The sequence below is a fragment of the Delphinus delphis genome, chromosome 2 (genome assembly GCF_949987515.2).
Source record: "Delphinus delphis chromosome 2, mDelDel1.2, whole genome shotgun sequence".
Lineage (NCBI taxonomy): Eukaryota > Metazoa > Chordata > Mammalia > Artiodactyla > Delphinidae > Delphinus > Delphinus delphis.
In genome coordinates, this window is record NC_082684.1 from 120,709,509 (window position 1) to 120,724,080 (window position 14,572).

At 38.2% G+C, this 14,572-nt stretch overlaps 1 protein-coding gene across 1 annotated transcript in view; it reads right to left on the bottom strand.

The window, feature by feature from the left end:
* Positions 1-14,572, bottom strand: part of GABRG3 (gamma-aminobutyric acid type A receptor subunit gamma3) — a 635,170-nt gene that overhangs the window by 10,238 nt on the left and 610,360 nt on the right. The window contains exon 7 of the mRNA XM_060005519.1: positions 5,389-5,541. Coding sequence (XP_059861502.1) covers positions 5,389-5,541 — 153 coding nt within the window. The remainder of the gene's footprint in view (positions 1-5,388; positions 5,542-14,572) is intronic.

Genomic DNA, 14,572 nt, shown 5'->3' on the forward strand with positions numbered 1-14,572 from the left:
ACTGACTCACTTTGTTATAAAGCAGAAACTAACACACCATTGTAAAGCAATTATAGCCCAATAAACATGTTAAAAAAAATACAAGAAAGCCTTGCCTAAATGAAAAAAAAAATTAGGTTGTTTATTCGAGATGTTTCCTGTTTCTTAAATTAGGATTCTATTGCTATAAATTTCCCACTTAGAACTGCTTTTGCTGCATCCCATAGGTTTTGGTTCGTTTTGTCTCCATTTTCATTTGTTTCTAGGTATTTTTTTATTTCCTCTTAGATTTCTTCAGTGATCACCTCGTTATTAAGTAGTGTATTATTTAGCCTCCATGTGTTTGTATTTTTTACAGATCTTTTCCTGTAATTGATAGCTAGTCTTATGGCGTTGTGGTCAGAAAAGATAATTGATACCACTTCAATTTTCTTAAATTTACCAAGGCTTGATTTGTGACCCAAGATATGATCTATCCTGGAGAATGTTCCATGAGCAATTCAGAAAAATGTATATTCTGTTGTGTTTGATCGAATGTCCTATAAATATCAAATCCATCTTGTTTAATGTATCATTTAAAGCTTGTGTTTCCTTATTTATTTTCATTTTGGATGATCGGTCCTTTGGTGAAAGTAGGGTGTTAAAGTCCCCTACTATGAATGTGTTACTGTTGATTTCCCCTTTTATGACTGTTAGTATTTGCCTTATGTGTTTAGGTGCTCCTAATTTGGGTACATAAATATTTACAATTGTAATATCTTCTTCTTGGATAGATCCCTTGATCATTATGTAGTGTCCGTCTTCGTCTCTTCTAATAGTCTTTATTATAAAGTCTATTTTGTCTGATATGAGAATTGTTACTCCAGCTTTCTTTTGGTTTCCACTAGCATGTCTCTAGGTCTGTTATGGGTCTCTTGTAGACAGCATATACATGGGTTTGTTGTTGTATCCATTCAGCCACTCTGTGTCTTTTGGTGGGAACATTTAAACCATATAAATAAGGTAATTATCGATATGTATGTTCCTATTCTTATTTCTTAATTGTTTTGTGTTTGTTATTGTAGGTCTTTTCCTTGCTTTTTGTTTCTTGCCTAGAGAAGATTCTTTAGCATTTGTTGTAAAGCTTGTTTGGTGGTTTTGTATCCATTCAGCCACTCTGTCTTTTGGTGGGAGCATTTAAACCATATAAATAAGGTAATTATCGATATGTATGTTCCTATTCTTCTTAATTGTTTTGTGTTTGTTATTGTAGGTCTTTTCCTTGCTTTTTGTTTCTTGCCTAGAGAAGATTCTTTAGCATTTGTTGTAAAGCTTGTTTGGTGGTTTTGAACTCAGTTTTTGCTTGTGTGTAAATGTTTTAATTTCTCCCTCAAATCTGAATGATACCCTTGCTGGGTAATCTTGGTTGTAGGATTTTCTCCTTCATCACTTTAAATATGTCCTGCCAGTCCCTTCTGGCTTGCAGAGTTTCTGCTGAAAGGTCAGCTGTTAACCTTATGGGGATTCCCTTGTGTGTTATTTGTCTTCCCCTTGCTGCTTTTAATATGTTTTCTTTGTATTTAATTTTGACAGTTTGATTACTATGTGTTTTGGCGTGTTTCTCCTTGGATTTATCCTGTATGGGACTCTGTGCTTCCTGGACCTGATTAACTATTTCCTTTCCCATATTAGGGAAGTTTTCAACTATAATCTCTTCAAATATTTTCTCAGTTCCTTTCTTTTTCTCTTCTTCTTCTGGAACACCTACAATTTGAATATCGGTTTGTTTAATGTTGTCCCAGAGGTCTCTGAGACTGTCCTCAGTTCTTTTCTTTCACTTTATTCTGCTCTGCAGTAGTTATTTCCACTACGTTATCTTCCAGGTCACTTTTCCGTTCTTCTGCCACAGTTTTTCTGCTATTGATCCCTTCCAGAGTATTTTTAATTTCATTTATTGTGTTCTTCATCGTTGTTTGTTTTCTCTTTAGTTCTTCTAGGTCCTTGTTAAATGATTCTTGCATTTCTTTTTCTATCCTATTTCCAAGATTTTTGATCATCTTTACTATCATTATTATAAATTCCTTTTCAGGTAGACTGCCTATTTCCTCTTCATTTGTTAGGTGTAGTGGGATTTTATCTTTCTCCTTCATCTGCTGTGTATTTTTCTGTCTTCTCATTTTGCTTATCTCACTGTGTTTGGGGTCTCCGTTTTGCTGGAGGCAGGTTCATAGTTCCCATTCTTTTTGATGTCTGTCCCCAGTAGCTAAAGTTGGTCCAGTGGATTGTGTAGGCTTACTGGTGGAGGGGAGTGGTGCCTGTGTTCTGGTGGATGAGGCTGGATCTTGTCTTTATGGTGGGCAGGTCCACATTTTGTGGTGTGTTTTGAGATGTGTGTGGACTTACGATTTTAGGCGGCCTCTCTGCTAATGGGTGGGGTTGTGTTCCTATCTTGCTAGTTGTTTGACATAGGGTGTCCAGCAGTGTAGCTTGCTGGTCGTTGAGTGAAGCTGGGTGCTGGTGTTGAGATAGATATCGCTGGGAGATTTTCGCCATGTGATATTATGTGGAGCTGGGAGGTCTCTTGTGGACCAGTGTCCTGAAGTTGCCTCTCCCACCTCAGAGGCACAACACTGACTCCTGGCTGCAGCACCAAGAGCCTTTCATCCACACGGCTCAGAATAGAAGGGAGACAAAAGAAAGAAAGAGGAAAAAAAGGAAGAAAGAAAGAGGATAAAAGGAAAGAAAATAAAGTAACGTAAAATAAAATAGTTATTAAAAAATAATTATTAAGAAAATTTTTTTTAAAAATAAAAAACAAAACAAAAAACCTGACGCATAGAACCCTAGGACAAATGGTGAAAAGAAAGCTATACAGACAAAATTTCACACAAAAACATCCAGCTACACGTGACCAAAAGAGGAAAAGGGAAAAAAACAGTAAATCTTGCTCTCAAAGTCCACCTCCTCAATTTGGGATGATTCGTTCTCTATTCAGGTATTCCACAGTTGCACAGTTGATGTTGGAGATTATTCCGCTGCTTCTGAGGCTGCTGGGAGAGATTTCCCTTTCTTTTCTTTGCACAGCTCCCGTGTTTCGGCTTTGGATTTGGCCCCGCCTCTGCTTGTAGGTCGCTGGAGGACCTGTTCTTTGCTCAGATAGGACGGGTTAAAGGAGCCGCTGATTAGGGGGCTTTACTCACTCAGGCCGGGGGGATGGAGGGGTTACGGAGTGCGGCGCGATCTTGCGGTGGCAGGGGCTGGCGTGACGTTGCACCAGCCTGAGGTGACCTGTGCGTTCTCCCGGGGAAGTTGTTCCTGGATCCCGGGACCCTGGCAGAGGAGGGCTGCACAGCCTCCAGGGACGGGAGGTGTGGAGAGTGACAGATGCTCGCACAGTTTTCTTAGTGGTGGCAGCAGCAGCCTGAGCATCTCTTGCCCATCTCTGGAGCTCCTTTAAGCGGAGTTCTTAATCCCCTCTCCTCACGCACCAGGAAACAAAGAGGGAAGAAAAAGTCTCTTGCCTCTTCGGCAGGTCCAGACTTTTCCCCGGACTCCCTCCCGGCTAGCCGTAGTGCAGTAACCTCCTCATGCTGTGTTCACGCCACCAGTCCTCTCCCTGCCCTCCGACTGAATCCCGAGCCTCAGTTCCCAGCCCCGCCAGCCCTGGCGGTTAAGCAGAAAAGCCTCTCGGGCTGGTAAGTGCCGGTCGGCACCGATCCTCTGTGCGGGAATCTCTCTGCTTTGCCCTCTGCACCCCTGTTGCTGTGCTCTCCTCTGCGGCTCCGAAGCTATCCCCCGTTGCCACCTGCAGTCTCCACCCGCAAAGGGGCTTCTAGTGTGTGGAAACCTTTCCTCCTTCAAGGCTCCCTCCCACTGGTGCAGGTCCCGTCCTTATTCTTTTGGCTCTGTTTATTCTTTTTTCTTTTGCCCTACCCAGGTACGTGGGGACTTTCTTGCCTTTTGGGAGGTCTGAGGTCTTCTGCCAGCGTTCAGTGGGTGTTCTATATGAGCAGTTCCACATGTAGATGTATTTCTGTTGTATCTCTGGGCAGGAATGTTATCTCTGCATGTTACTCTTCCACCATCTTCCGTCTCTCTTCCCAGAGTTGCATTTTGATGTTGACTTTTTTCTTTGATCAAGAGTCACATTTACTTAATTCTTAGAAAGTCTATTAATTTTTTACTGTATACACAATATTGTAGATGATACCTCATAAAGAGCATTGACAGTTATTTTTTTTAAAAGAATGTTGAATTCTTTCTTATAATTGATTTAATGCTGGTGCTTTTGATCTTGTCATAGAATGATTTAAGCTTTATCTAAAGTAGGCACAACCATTCTGGTGTCAACCAAATATCCTGGTGTTAATGACATTTCTCCACTCTTCTGGTCTGTAACTCTATTAATGGCAATCACTGTGTATTTCTGGTATAATTATCCTCTTAATACTACAATGGTGACACTATTTTTTTTTTTTTTTCTGTACGCGGGTCTCTCACTGTTGTGGCCTCTCCCTTTGCGGAGCACAGGCTCCGGACACACAGGCCTAGCGGCCACGGCTCACGGGCCCTGCCGCTCCACGGAATATGAGATCTTCCTGGACCAGGGCACAAACCCACGTCCCCTGCATCGGCAGGTGGACTCTCAACCACCTGTGCCACCAGGGAAGCCCCTACAATGGCCACACTTTGATAGGACTTTCATAGTCTCAAGTTGTGAGCTACTTATTGAAGGCATGCTCACTATGACACCCTAATATGTAATTGTAAGGTCATAACCTCAAGAAAAGTTACAAAATTTGTGTTATGCTTTTGCCAGCTGATTTACTAATTCTTTCATGTATTTTCTGTTCAGCATGCAAAACTAATATTGGCAGAGGATACTAAAGGCTAATTTTGTTCAAAAAGTACTTTGTTGTTAAATGATTTTTAAAAGCCACCAGAAAATGTTCTATGTAATATAGAAGACTGTAAATATTTTAAAATTTAAGCAGTTCCCTTTTTTCTGAAAGAAATTTGAGGGGAACCTTTATATGCTACATTGCCTGTGTTAATAAAATATGGAAAGGCAAAATTCCTATCATTAAAAAAAACATATACAACATGTTGCACAATCACAATCTTAAAACCACCGAAATTTAATGTTTTCTTAAGAGGACTTTGGTTGCCAGAAAAAAATTCATGAGAAGAATTTTTAGGTTATAGATAGGTAAAATAATATAGATAGAAAGTTTAACCTCAAATTTTAAGTGGCACACATGGAATTCTACAGTCAGGAAGAACAGTCTAAATTATCTACCTAAAAACAAGCATGAGTCAAGTAGCCTTCAAATTAGATCAGTTATATTTGAGCTAGGCTTTTTATTGAAAATATTTTTATGAATACTTCTATGTTAAACAAAATGGTAGCAAAGATTTTTTGAAACTCACCTAATGCTGTTCTTGCTGGTGTAGCATCTTTTTTGATCCAAAATGATACCCAGGATAAAACCACAGTCAGTATACAAGGAATGTATGTTTGAATAGTGAAGTATCCCATTCTTCTACTCAATTCAAAATATATAGTCATGACAACATAATCACCTGTAATAAAACATTGTCAAAATTAACTTTCTTGTGTTAAAATAATTCAAAGAAATAAATTATTAAAACACTTTGTTAAATGAATAACGGATAAATATATTCAAGTACAACATTCATCAAACTGGGGAGTCAAAATTCTGGGGCTCTTAATTTTTATCATATCCGTGGTCCTGTGAGGCATTTTACTGTAAAAGGCACAAAAAGATATGTATTAATTAGAAGTGATAGATATGCACATTTATTCCACAGGAGATCATTATCTAATGTTCAGCTGTACGTTGCATGCTTAAAATCAAGGATAACAAATCAACCCTCAAGTAAATCCATTTTCATTTTGCTTTCTTAACAGTAACAGATGTACACATAAACTTTCAAATCTAAACTCGTGTAACAAATTTATATTTCTATTTTTTAGTATGAATTGCATCTTGCTACCACTGTAAATTTTCAAAACTTTATTATGGTCTAGTTGTGACCCAGGGTAAGCCACCCCAAAATGTGTCTAAATAGCATATTGATTATTTTGAATTAAAGTTACTTAAGAAATGCCAACATAAGAGGGACACTCTGACTCTCCTCTCTGTATCTGAAAGCAGAAAAAAAAATCTCTCATGTGAAAGGGGCACTCCCCGCATCTAGAGGTAGGACTTCCTTATCACAAAGAAGCCTGTATAAAAAAACCTTGTCCCGTGTCAATTTTACAATTAGTCCAGCCACAAGAACTCAAGGGGGGATGATGGGGAATTACTCCGTCCCCAACAGTCTACACCATTCTGCATGAAATGCCCCTTGCACCTATATTCTTTGCATTCCTGGTCTCCCCAGGTCCTCTGATTTGCCAAGATCCTTCCTCAATTGCTGCTGCATCCCTTGCCTACTGCCTAAGATGCTTTTCTTTTCCTATCACTTGCATCCAGATAGTTACAAGTCAACTTTGAAGCGCAGCTTAGAAATCATTTAGCCTGCCAGGAAGCGTTCCTTATCTGTTCCTAACAACTGCAATAAAGTTATTTCTATAATTACCTATAAAAACAATGTTGTCTTAAGAACAATAAATTAGTTGGGTTATAGAATATATGTCTTGTTTATCAATGTTACTTGGTAAGCAATCAACTGGTAATTGTTTAATGAAAAGATTACCATGAAAGTCCCATTTTACTTAAAAATATTGATAGGGAGACCATATTAAGCCAGTATAAAATTATACCTCTCATTAAATTAGAATATTTATTGAGGAATGTGGTGTTCTGTTTTAGCAATATTCAGGATGGCTGATAGAACATCAATTATTGAGATCATTTTTCCAAGAAACATTTAAATATTTTAGCAAATTCCAGTATAAAGGAATCCGAATGATTAACCTGAAGCAATAAATAAAACCCACAAATATAGTTTTCTAAGTAATATGAAAAGTTACATCATTTCCTTGGGAAATTTTATTGAATTATGTGTGATATTTAAATGTTTATGAATTTACAGAAAACAGTAGACAGAAAAGCAAAACCTAATAAATCACCCTAACTGTTATGAACACACCCAAGTGGAATATACAAAGAGTTGAATAATTTCTTCAACCACCATTGTCATTTCCTAAGATAAACAGTAGGACAACTGCAGAGTAGGCACATAATTCATTTTAGCAAATACATCCTCTTTGGCCTAACCTGAGGTGAACAGGTACCCCAAATCTTGGGTTCAGAATACCCCTTTGCCTAACTCAGAGGTCTGCCTGAACGTCCCACTGTCAGGTGTGAAAGTAGGAAGGGACAGTCAAGGACACATTTTGAAGCCAGATTATTTTAAAATAACTTCTTTTTTCTTTCTTTCTTCTTTCTTTCATTCTTTTTTTCTTTGTTCTTTCTTCCTCTTTCATTCTTTCTTTCTTTCTTATTTTTGGCTGTGTTGGGTCTTCATTGCTGCACGGATGCTTTCTCTAGTTGCATGTGGAATCTTCCTTGACCAGGGCTCAAACCCGTGTCTCTTGCATTGGCAGGAGGATTCTTAACTATTGCACCACCAGGGGAAGTCCTGGCTCTTGGTGAGGTTCTGGGACACACCACAGAAACTGGTTCCAGAGAACCCCCTCGTTCCTATTTTCCAGCTTCTACTTGGAGAAGCGGGGGCAGGAAGAATTGTGATTTCCGGCTTCACTGGCCCCTACAGGAAGACCAACGAAAAGCCAATATGCTACTCATCCCAAATTGGCTAGGGCAAAAGAAATAAGGAAAAACAGAGACAAAAGAGTAGGGATGAAACCTGCACCAGTGAGAAGGAGCTGTGAAAGAGGAAAGGTTTCCACACCCTAGGAAGCCCCTTCACGGGCGGAGACTGTGGGTAGCGGAAGGCGGAAGGCTCGTAGCCAGGGAGGAGAGTGCAGCATCAGGGGTTCAGAGGGCAAAGCAAAGAGATTCCCACACAGAGGATCAGTGACGACCAGTTCTCACCAGCCTGAGAGGCTTGTCTGCACACTCGCCAGAATGGGTGGGGGTGCGAGCTGAGTTTCAGGCTTCGGTCAGATCCCAGGGAAAGGTTTGGGTTGGCTGCATGAACACAGCCTGAAGGGAGCTAATGCAACACTGCTGGCCAGGAGGGAGTCCGGGAAAATGTCTGGAGCTGCTGAAGAATCGGGTTTTTTTTGCTTCTGTTTCCTGGTGTGCAAAGAGAGGGGATTAGGAGTGCCGCTTAAAGGAGATCCAGGGATGGGCTCAAGCCACGGCTATTAATGCACACCTCAGAGACGGGAATGAGATGCTAAGGCTGGTGCTGTAGCCACCAAGAAGCTTGTGTGGAAGCACAAGTCACTCTCCACACCTCTTGTCCCAGGAGCCTGTGCAGCCCACCACTGCCAGGGTCCTGTAATACAGGGACCACTTCCCCTGAAGAACACACGGCGCACCTCAGGCTGTTGCAATGTCATGCTGGCCTCTGCCGTTGCAGGCTCGCTCCGCTTTCTGTACCTCTGCCGCCACCCGGGTTGAGTGAATCAGAGCCCCCGAATCAGCTGCTACTTAAACCCTGTCCTATCTGAGCGAAGTACAGATGCCTGCCCTCAGGCGACCTCCATGCAGAGTGGATTAAATATCCACAACCAACTTGATGTACCGTGTACCTGTGGAGTACCTGAATAGACAACGTATCATCCCAAATTGACAAGGTGGACTTTGCGAGCAAAGATTTTATATATATATATATATATATATATATATATATATATATATATTTTTTTTTTTTTTTTTCTTTATTCTCTTTTGTGAGTACGTATGTGGAGGCTTCTGTGTGTCATTCAGTCGGTATAACTTTGCTTTTAACATTTATCCAAGAGTTCTGTCTGTTTTTTGTTTTTGTATAGTTTTTAGCACTAGTTATCATGGTGGACCTGATTTTTAGTGTGTTTGTTCTTTCTTTTCTTTTTTTATTACTTAAAACATTTATAAAATAATTTTTTATTTTACCTTTTTCTTTCTTCTTTCTTTTTTTCTCAATTTTATTCTGAACTGTGTGGATGACAGGCTCTTGGTGCTCCAGCCAGGCATCAGGGCTGTGCGACTGAGGTGGGAGAGCCAAGTTCAGGACACTGGCCCACAAGAGACCTCCAAGCTCAACGTAATATAAAAACAGTGAAAATCTCCTACAGATCTCCACCTCAACACAAAGACCCAGCTACACTCAACGACCAGAAAGCTACAGTGCTGGACACCCCATACCAAACAACTAGCAATACAGGAACACAACACCATCGACTAGCAGAGAGGCTGTCTATAACCATAATAATACCATGGACACCACAAAACAAACCACCAGGGCAGACCAGCCAACCAGAAAAACAAGATCCTGCCTCATTCACCAGAACACAGTCACTATCACCTCCACCAGGAAGTCTACACAACCCACTGAACCAAACTTCACCACTGGGGACAGACACCAAAAACAGCAGGAACTAGCAACCTGTAGCCTGCGAAAAGGAGACCCCCAAACACAGTAAGTTAAGCAAAATGAGTAGACAGAGAAACACACAGCAGGTGAAGGAGCAAAGACAAAAGCCACAAGATGTAACAGATGAAGAGGAAATAGGCAGTCTACCTGAAAAATAATTCAGAATAATGATAGTAAAGATGATCCAAAATCTTGTAAATAAAATGGAGAAAATACACGAAACGTTTAACAAGGAAATAGAAGAACCAAAAAGCAAACTGTGATGAACAACACAATAAATGAAATTTAAAATTCTCTAGAAGGGATCAATAGCAAAATAACTGAGGCAGAAACACGGATCAGTCACCTTCAAGATAAAACAGTGTAAATACCACAAATCATAATAAAGAAAAAAGAATGAAAAGAATTGAGGACAGTCTCAGAGACTTCTGGGGCATTAAATGCACCAGCATTCGAATTATAGGGGTCACAGAAAAAGAAAAGATAAAGAAAGTTAGAAAATATTTGAAGGGATTACAGTTGAAAACTTCCTTAATATGGGAAAGGAAATAGTTAAGTCCAGGAGCACAGAACGTCCCATTCAGGATAAATCCAAGGAGAAACATGCCAAGACACATATTAATCACACTATCAAAAATTAAAGAAAAAACTTTAAAAGCAGCAAGGGAGAAACAATGAAAAACACACAAAGGTATCCCCTTAAGATTAACAGCTGATCTCTCAGCAGAAACTCTACAAGAAGAGACTGGCAAGACATATTTAAGGTGATGACAAGGGAAAATCTACAACCAAGATTACCCAGCAAGGATCTCATTCAGATTTGCCAGAGGAAAACCTTTATAGACAAGCAAAAGCTAAGAGAATTCAGCACCACCAAAACAACTTTACAACAATTGCTAAGAAATGTCTCTAGGCAGGAAACACAAGTGGAGGGAAAGAACTACTATAAAAAACCCAAACAATTAAGAAAATGGTATGAGGAACATACATATCGATAATTACCTTAAATGTAAATGGATTAAATGTTCCAACCAAAAGACACAGAAAGGCAGAATGGATAGAAAAACAAGACCCATATGTATGCTATCAACAAAGGACCCACTTCAGACCTAGGAATACTAAAGAATGAAAGAGAGGGGATGGAAAAAGATATTCCATGCAAATGGAAATCAAAAGGAAGTTGGAGAGGAAATTCTCATGTCAGACAAAATAGACTTTAAGACAAACACTACATAATGATCCAAGAATCTATAACAATTGTAAATATTCGATCCAAGAATCTATAACAATTGTAAATATTTATGTACCTAACATAAGAGCACCTCAATATATAAGGTAAATACTAACAGCCACAAAAGGGGAAATCGACAGTAACAAACATAATAGGGGATTTTAACACCCCACTTTCACCAAAGGACAGATCAGTCAAATGAAAATAAAAAAGGAAACAGAAGCTTTAATAGATATATTAAACAAGATGGACTTAATTGATAATTTTAGGACATTCCATTAAAAAACAACAGAATACACATTCTTCTCAAGTACTCATGGATCATTCTCCAGGATAGATTGTATCTTGGGTCATAAATCAAGCCGTGGTATATTTAAGAAAAGTGAAATAGTATCAAGTATCTTTTCTGACCACAACGCTCTGAGAGTAGATATGTTACAGGCAAAAATCTGTAAAAAATACAAACTCATGGAAGCTAACAAAACAAAACACTACACAATAACCAAGAAATAACTGAAGAAATCTAAGAGGAAATCAAACAGCACATAGAAACAAATCACAATGAAAACAAGATGACCCAGAACTTACCGGATGCAGCAAAATAAGTTCTAAGAAGGAAGTTTATAGCAATACAATCCTACCATAAGAAACAGGAAACATCTCAAATAAACAACCTAACCTTGCACCGAAAGCAATTAGAGAAAGGAGAACAAAAAATGTCCACAGTTAGCAGAAGGAAAGAAATCATAAAGACCTCATCAGAAATAAATGAAAAAGAAATGAAGGAAATGATAGCAAAGATCAATAAAACTAAAAGCTGGTTCTTTGAAAAGATAAACAAAATTGATAAACCATTAGCCATACTCATGAAGAAAAATAGGGAGGACGCTAGTAAATACAATTAGAAATGAAAAAGAAATAACAACCGACATTGCAGAAATTCAAAGGATCATGAGCGATTACTACAAGCAACTATATGCCAATGAAAAGGACGACCTGGAAGAAATGGACAAATTCTTAGAAAGGTACAACATTCAGAGACTTAACAAGGCAGAAATAGAAAATATGAATAGACCAATCACAAGCACTGAAATTGAAACTGATTAAAAACCTTCCAACAAACAAAATCCCAGGACCAGTTGGCTTTACAGTTGAATTCTATGAAACATTTAGAGACGTGCTAACACCTATCCTTCTCAAACTCTTCCAAAATATTGCAGAGAGAGAAACACACCTAAACTCATTCTACGAGGCCACCATCACCCTGATACAAAAACCAAAGATGTCACAAAGAAACCTACAGGCCAATACCACTGATGAACGTAGTTGCAAAAATCCTCAACAAAATACTAGCAAACAGAATCCAACAGCACATTAAAAAGATCATACATCATGATCAAGTGGAGTTTATTGCAGGAATGCAAGGAATCTTCAATATATGTAAAGCAATCAATACGAAACACTATATTTATTAACAAAATGGAGAAAAACCATATGATCATCTCTATAGTTGGAGAGAAAGCTTTCAAATAATTCCACACCCATTTATGATAAAAAAAAAAACCCTCCAAAAAGTAGGCTTAGAGGGAACTTTCCTCAACATAGTAAAGGCCATATATGACAAACCCACAGCCAACATCGACCTCAGTGGTGAAAAACTGAAACCATTTCCACTAAGTTAAGGAACAAAACAATGTTGCCCAGTATCATCACTATTATTTAATATAGCTCTGGAAGTTTTCGCCACAGCAATTGGAGAAGAAAAAGAATAAAAGCAATTCAAATCGGAAAAGAAGAGGCAAACTTCTCACTGTTTGCAGATGACATGATACTATACATAGAGAATCCGAAAGATGGTACCAGAAAAGTACTGAGTTAATGAGTTTGGTCAAGTAGCAGGATACAAAATTAGTTCACAGAAATCTCTTGTATTCCTATACACTAATGATGAAATATCTGAAAGTGAAATTAAGAAAAAACTCCCATTTACCCATTTGCTCTGCAACAAGAGAAGCCACTACATTGAGAAGCCTGCACATCGATATAAATAGTCCCCACTCTCCACCCCTAAGGAAAGTCCATGCACAGCAAGGAAGACTCAACACAACCAAAAGTTAAAAAATTAAAAAAAACTCTCCTAATTTCTTCTGTCTTCCCGGCAGTCGAGCCCAACGTAATGTTTATTATGTTGCTGCATCCGTTCCTAGTTTACTCATTAATCTTTTATGTTCATCATGTTTTTCTAGTGAGACTGAAAGCGCATCCGGTAAGTTCTGGGTCGTCTTGTTTTTCATACTTTTCTTAACCCTCAGTAGCATAAAAATTACTCCGGCTACTACCTCAACTCCACCAGTCCCTCCATTTGCCACTTCCCTTTCTCTTAGGGTTAATTTTAAAACAAGTTGTGTTCAACCTGCCTTCACCTTTCCTTTTGTTTAACATCATCTTGCTTACAACGGAAAAGGAATATCAGTATCAATGTTTGACATTTAAATGTTAGATCACCCAGTTTGGTTACCCTCTTTTGCTCAGCCTTACACCCCAAAAGTCTGCTAGTTTATTTCAAATTCTCCAGGAATGTAATTACATTATTAATTTAAGTGACTATTTTGGTAAAAACTTCCCCCAAACATGTTCCTTTATGTAGTTTCCAAAGTATATTTATATAATTATGATCTTCCATTCTTTTAACCTTATCAATATTTAATATTTAAACATAAACGTTATTTCTCACCTTTACTATTGTGACATTTGTGAAGTTTTCTTTTCTCTGCTGATCAGTGTTTAAAACCTTTTTCCCTGTGTAAATGTAGCACAGCCATGAGTTTCACAAGCCCAGATTCAAACAACCGTGGATCGAAAATATTTGAAAAATATTTTTTCCAGAAAGTTAAAAAAAGCAAACTTGAATTTGCCTTGCACGGAAAAGGACAATTGAGCCTTGAGCAACAGGAGTTAGGGGCACCAACCCTCCATTCAGTTGAAGCTCCATATATACGTGCTCTTCAGTATATATGTTTCTCTGATTCCTTCGCATCTGCGGTTCTGCATATGGGGATTCAACAAACTGGGATTGTGTGGTACTGTATAGTACTTACTACAAGGAAATCCAAATATAAGTGAACATGTGCAGTTTAAACTGTGTTGTTCAAGGGTCAACAATTTACATAGCATTCATATTCTATTTACAACTGTTTAGCATTTACTTTGTATTAGGTATTATAAGTAATTTAGAGATGATTTAAAGTATACAGGAAGATGTAAGTTAAATGCAAATACTATGCCATTTTATGTAATAAGCTTGAGCAACTGGGATTTTGATATCTTTACCTGGAATGACTCACCATGGATATCAAGGGGCAACTATAGTTCTCTATTTAGAATTATATCAAGAATTTAGACTGTTCTTTAAAGACAGTTACACTAATTATTAAAATTTACACTTAACATAGTCATATGAAACAAATTATTGAGTTTTAAAAGCCAATAAATGATTCATATTAACAAATAACTAGATCAGCAGAAAAGCCGACTTGAGACCAATCTAATCTCCAAGACCTGTCAGAAAAAAACTAACTGCAAAATAGTGGACCATAGATTCCTATTGTGGAAATTACCAAAAAAACAAACAAAAGCCATAAAACAAAAAAAAATGTATTTAAAGACATTAATAAAGCATGTCTCTGTATCTAGTTGAAGAACTTGTAGAACTCTCACACTTAGGAAATTGGTTTATATAAATCCGGTCAGGGATCAGAATCTTAGGTTTATAGACATAATGTCAACATAGTCTCAATTTAAAAATATAAGATAATCTTGTCACCCTTTTCCCAATCCCAGTTAAAATACTAAATATTTTTGAGCTTT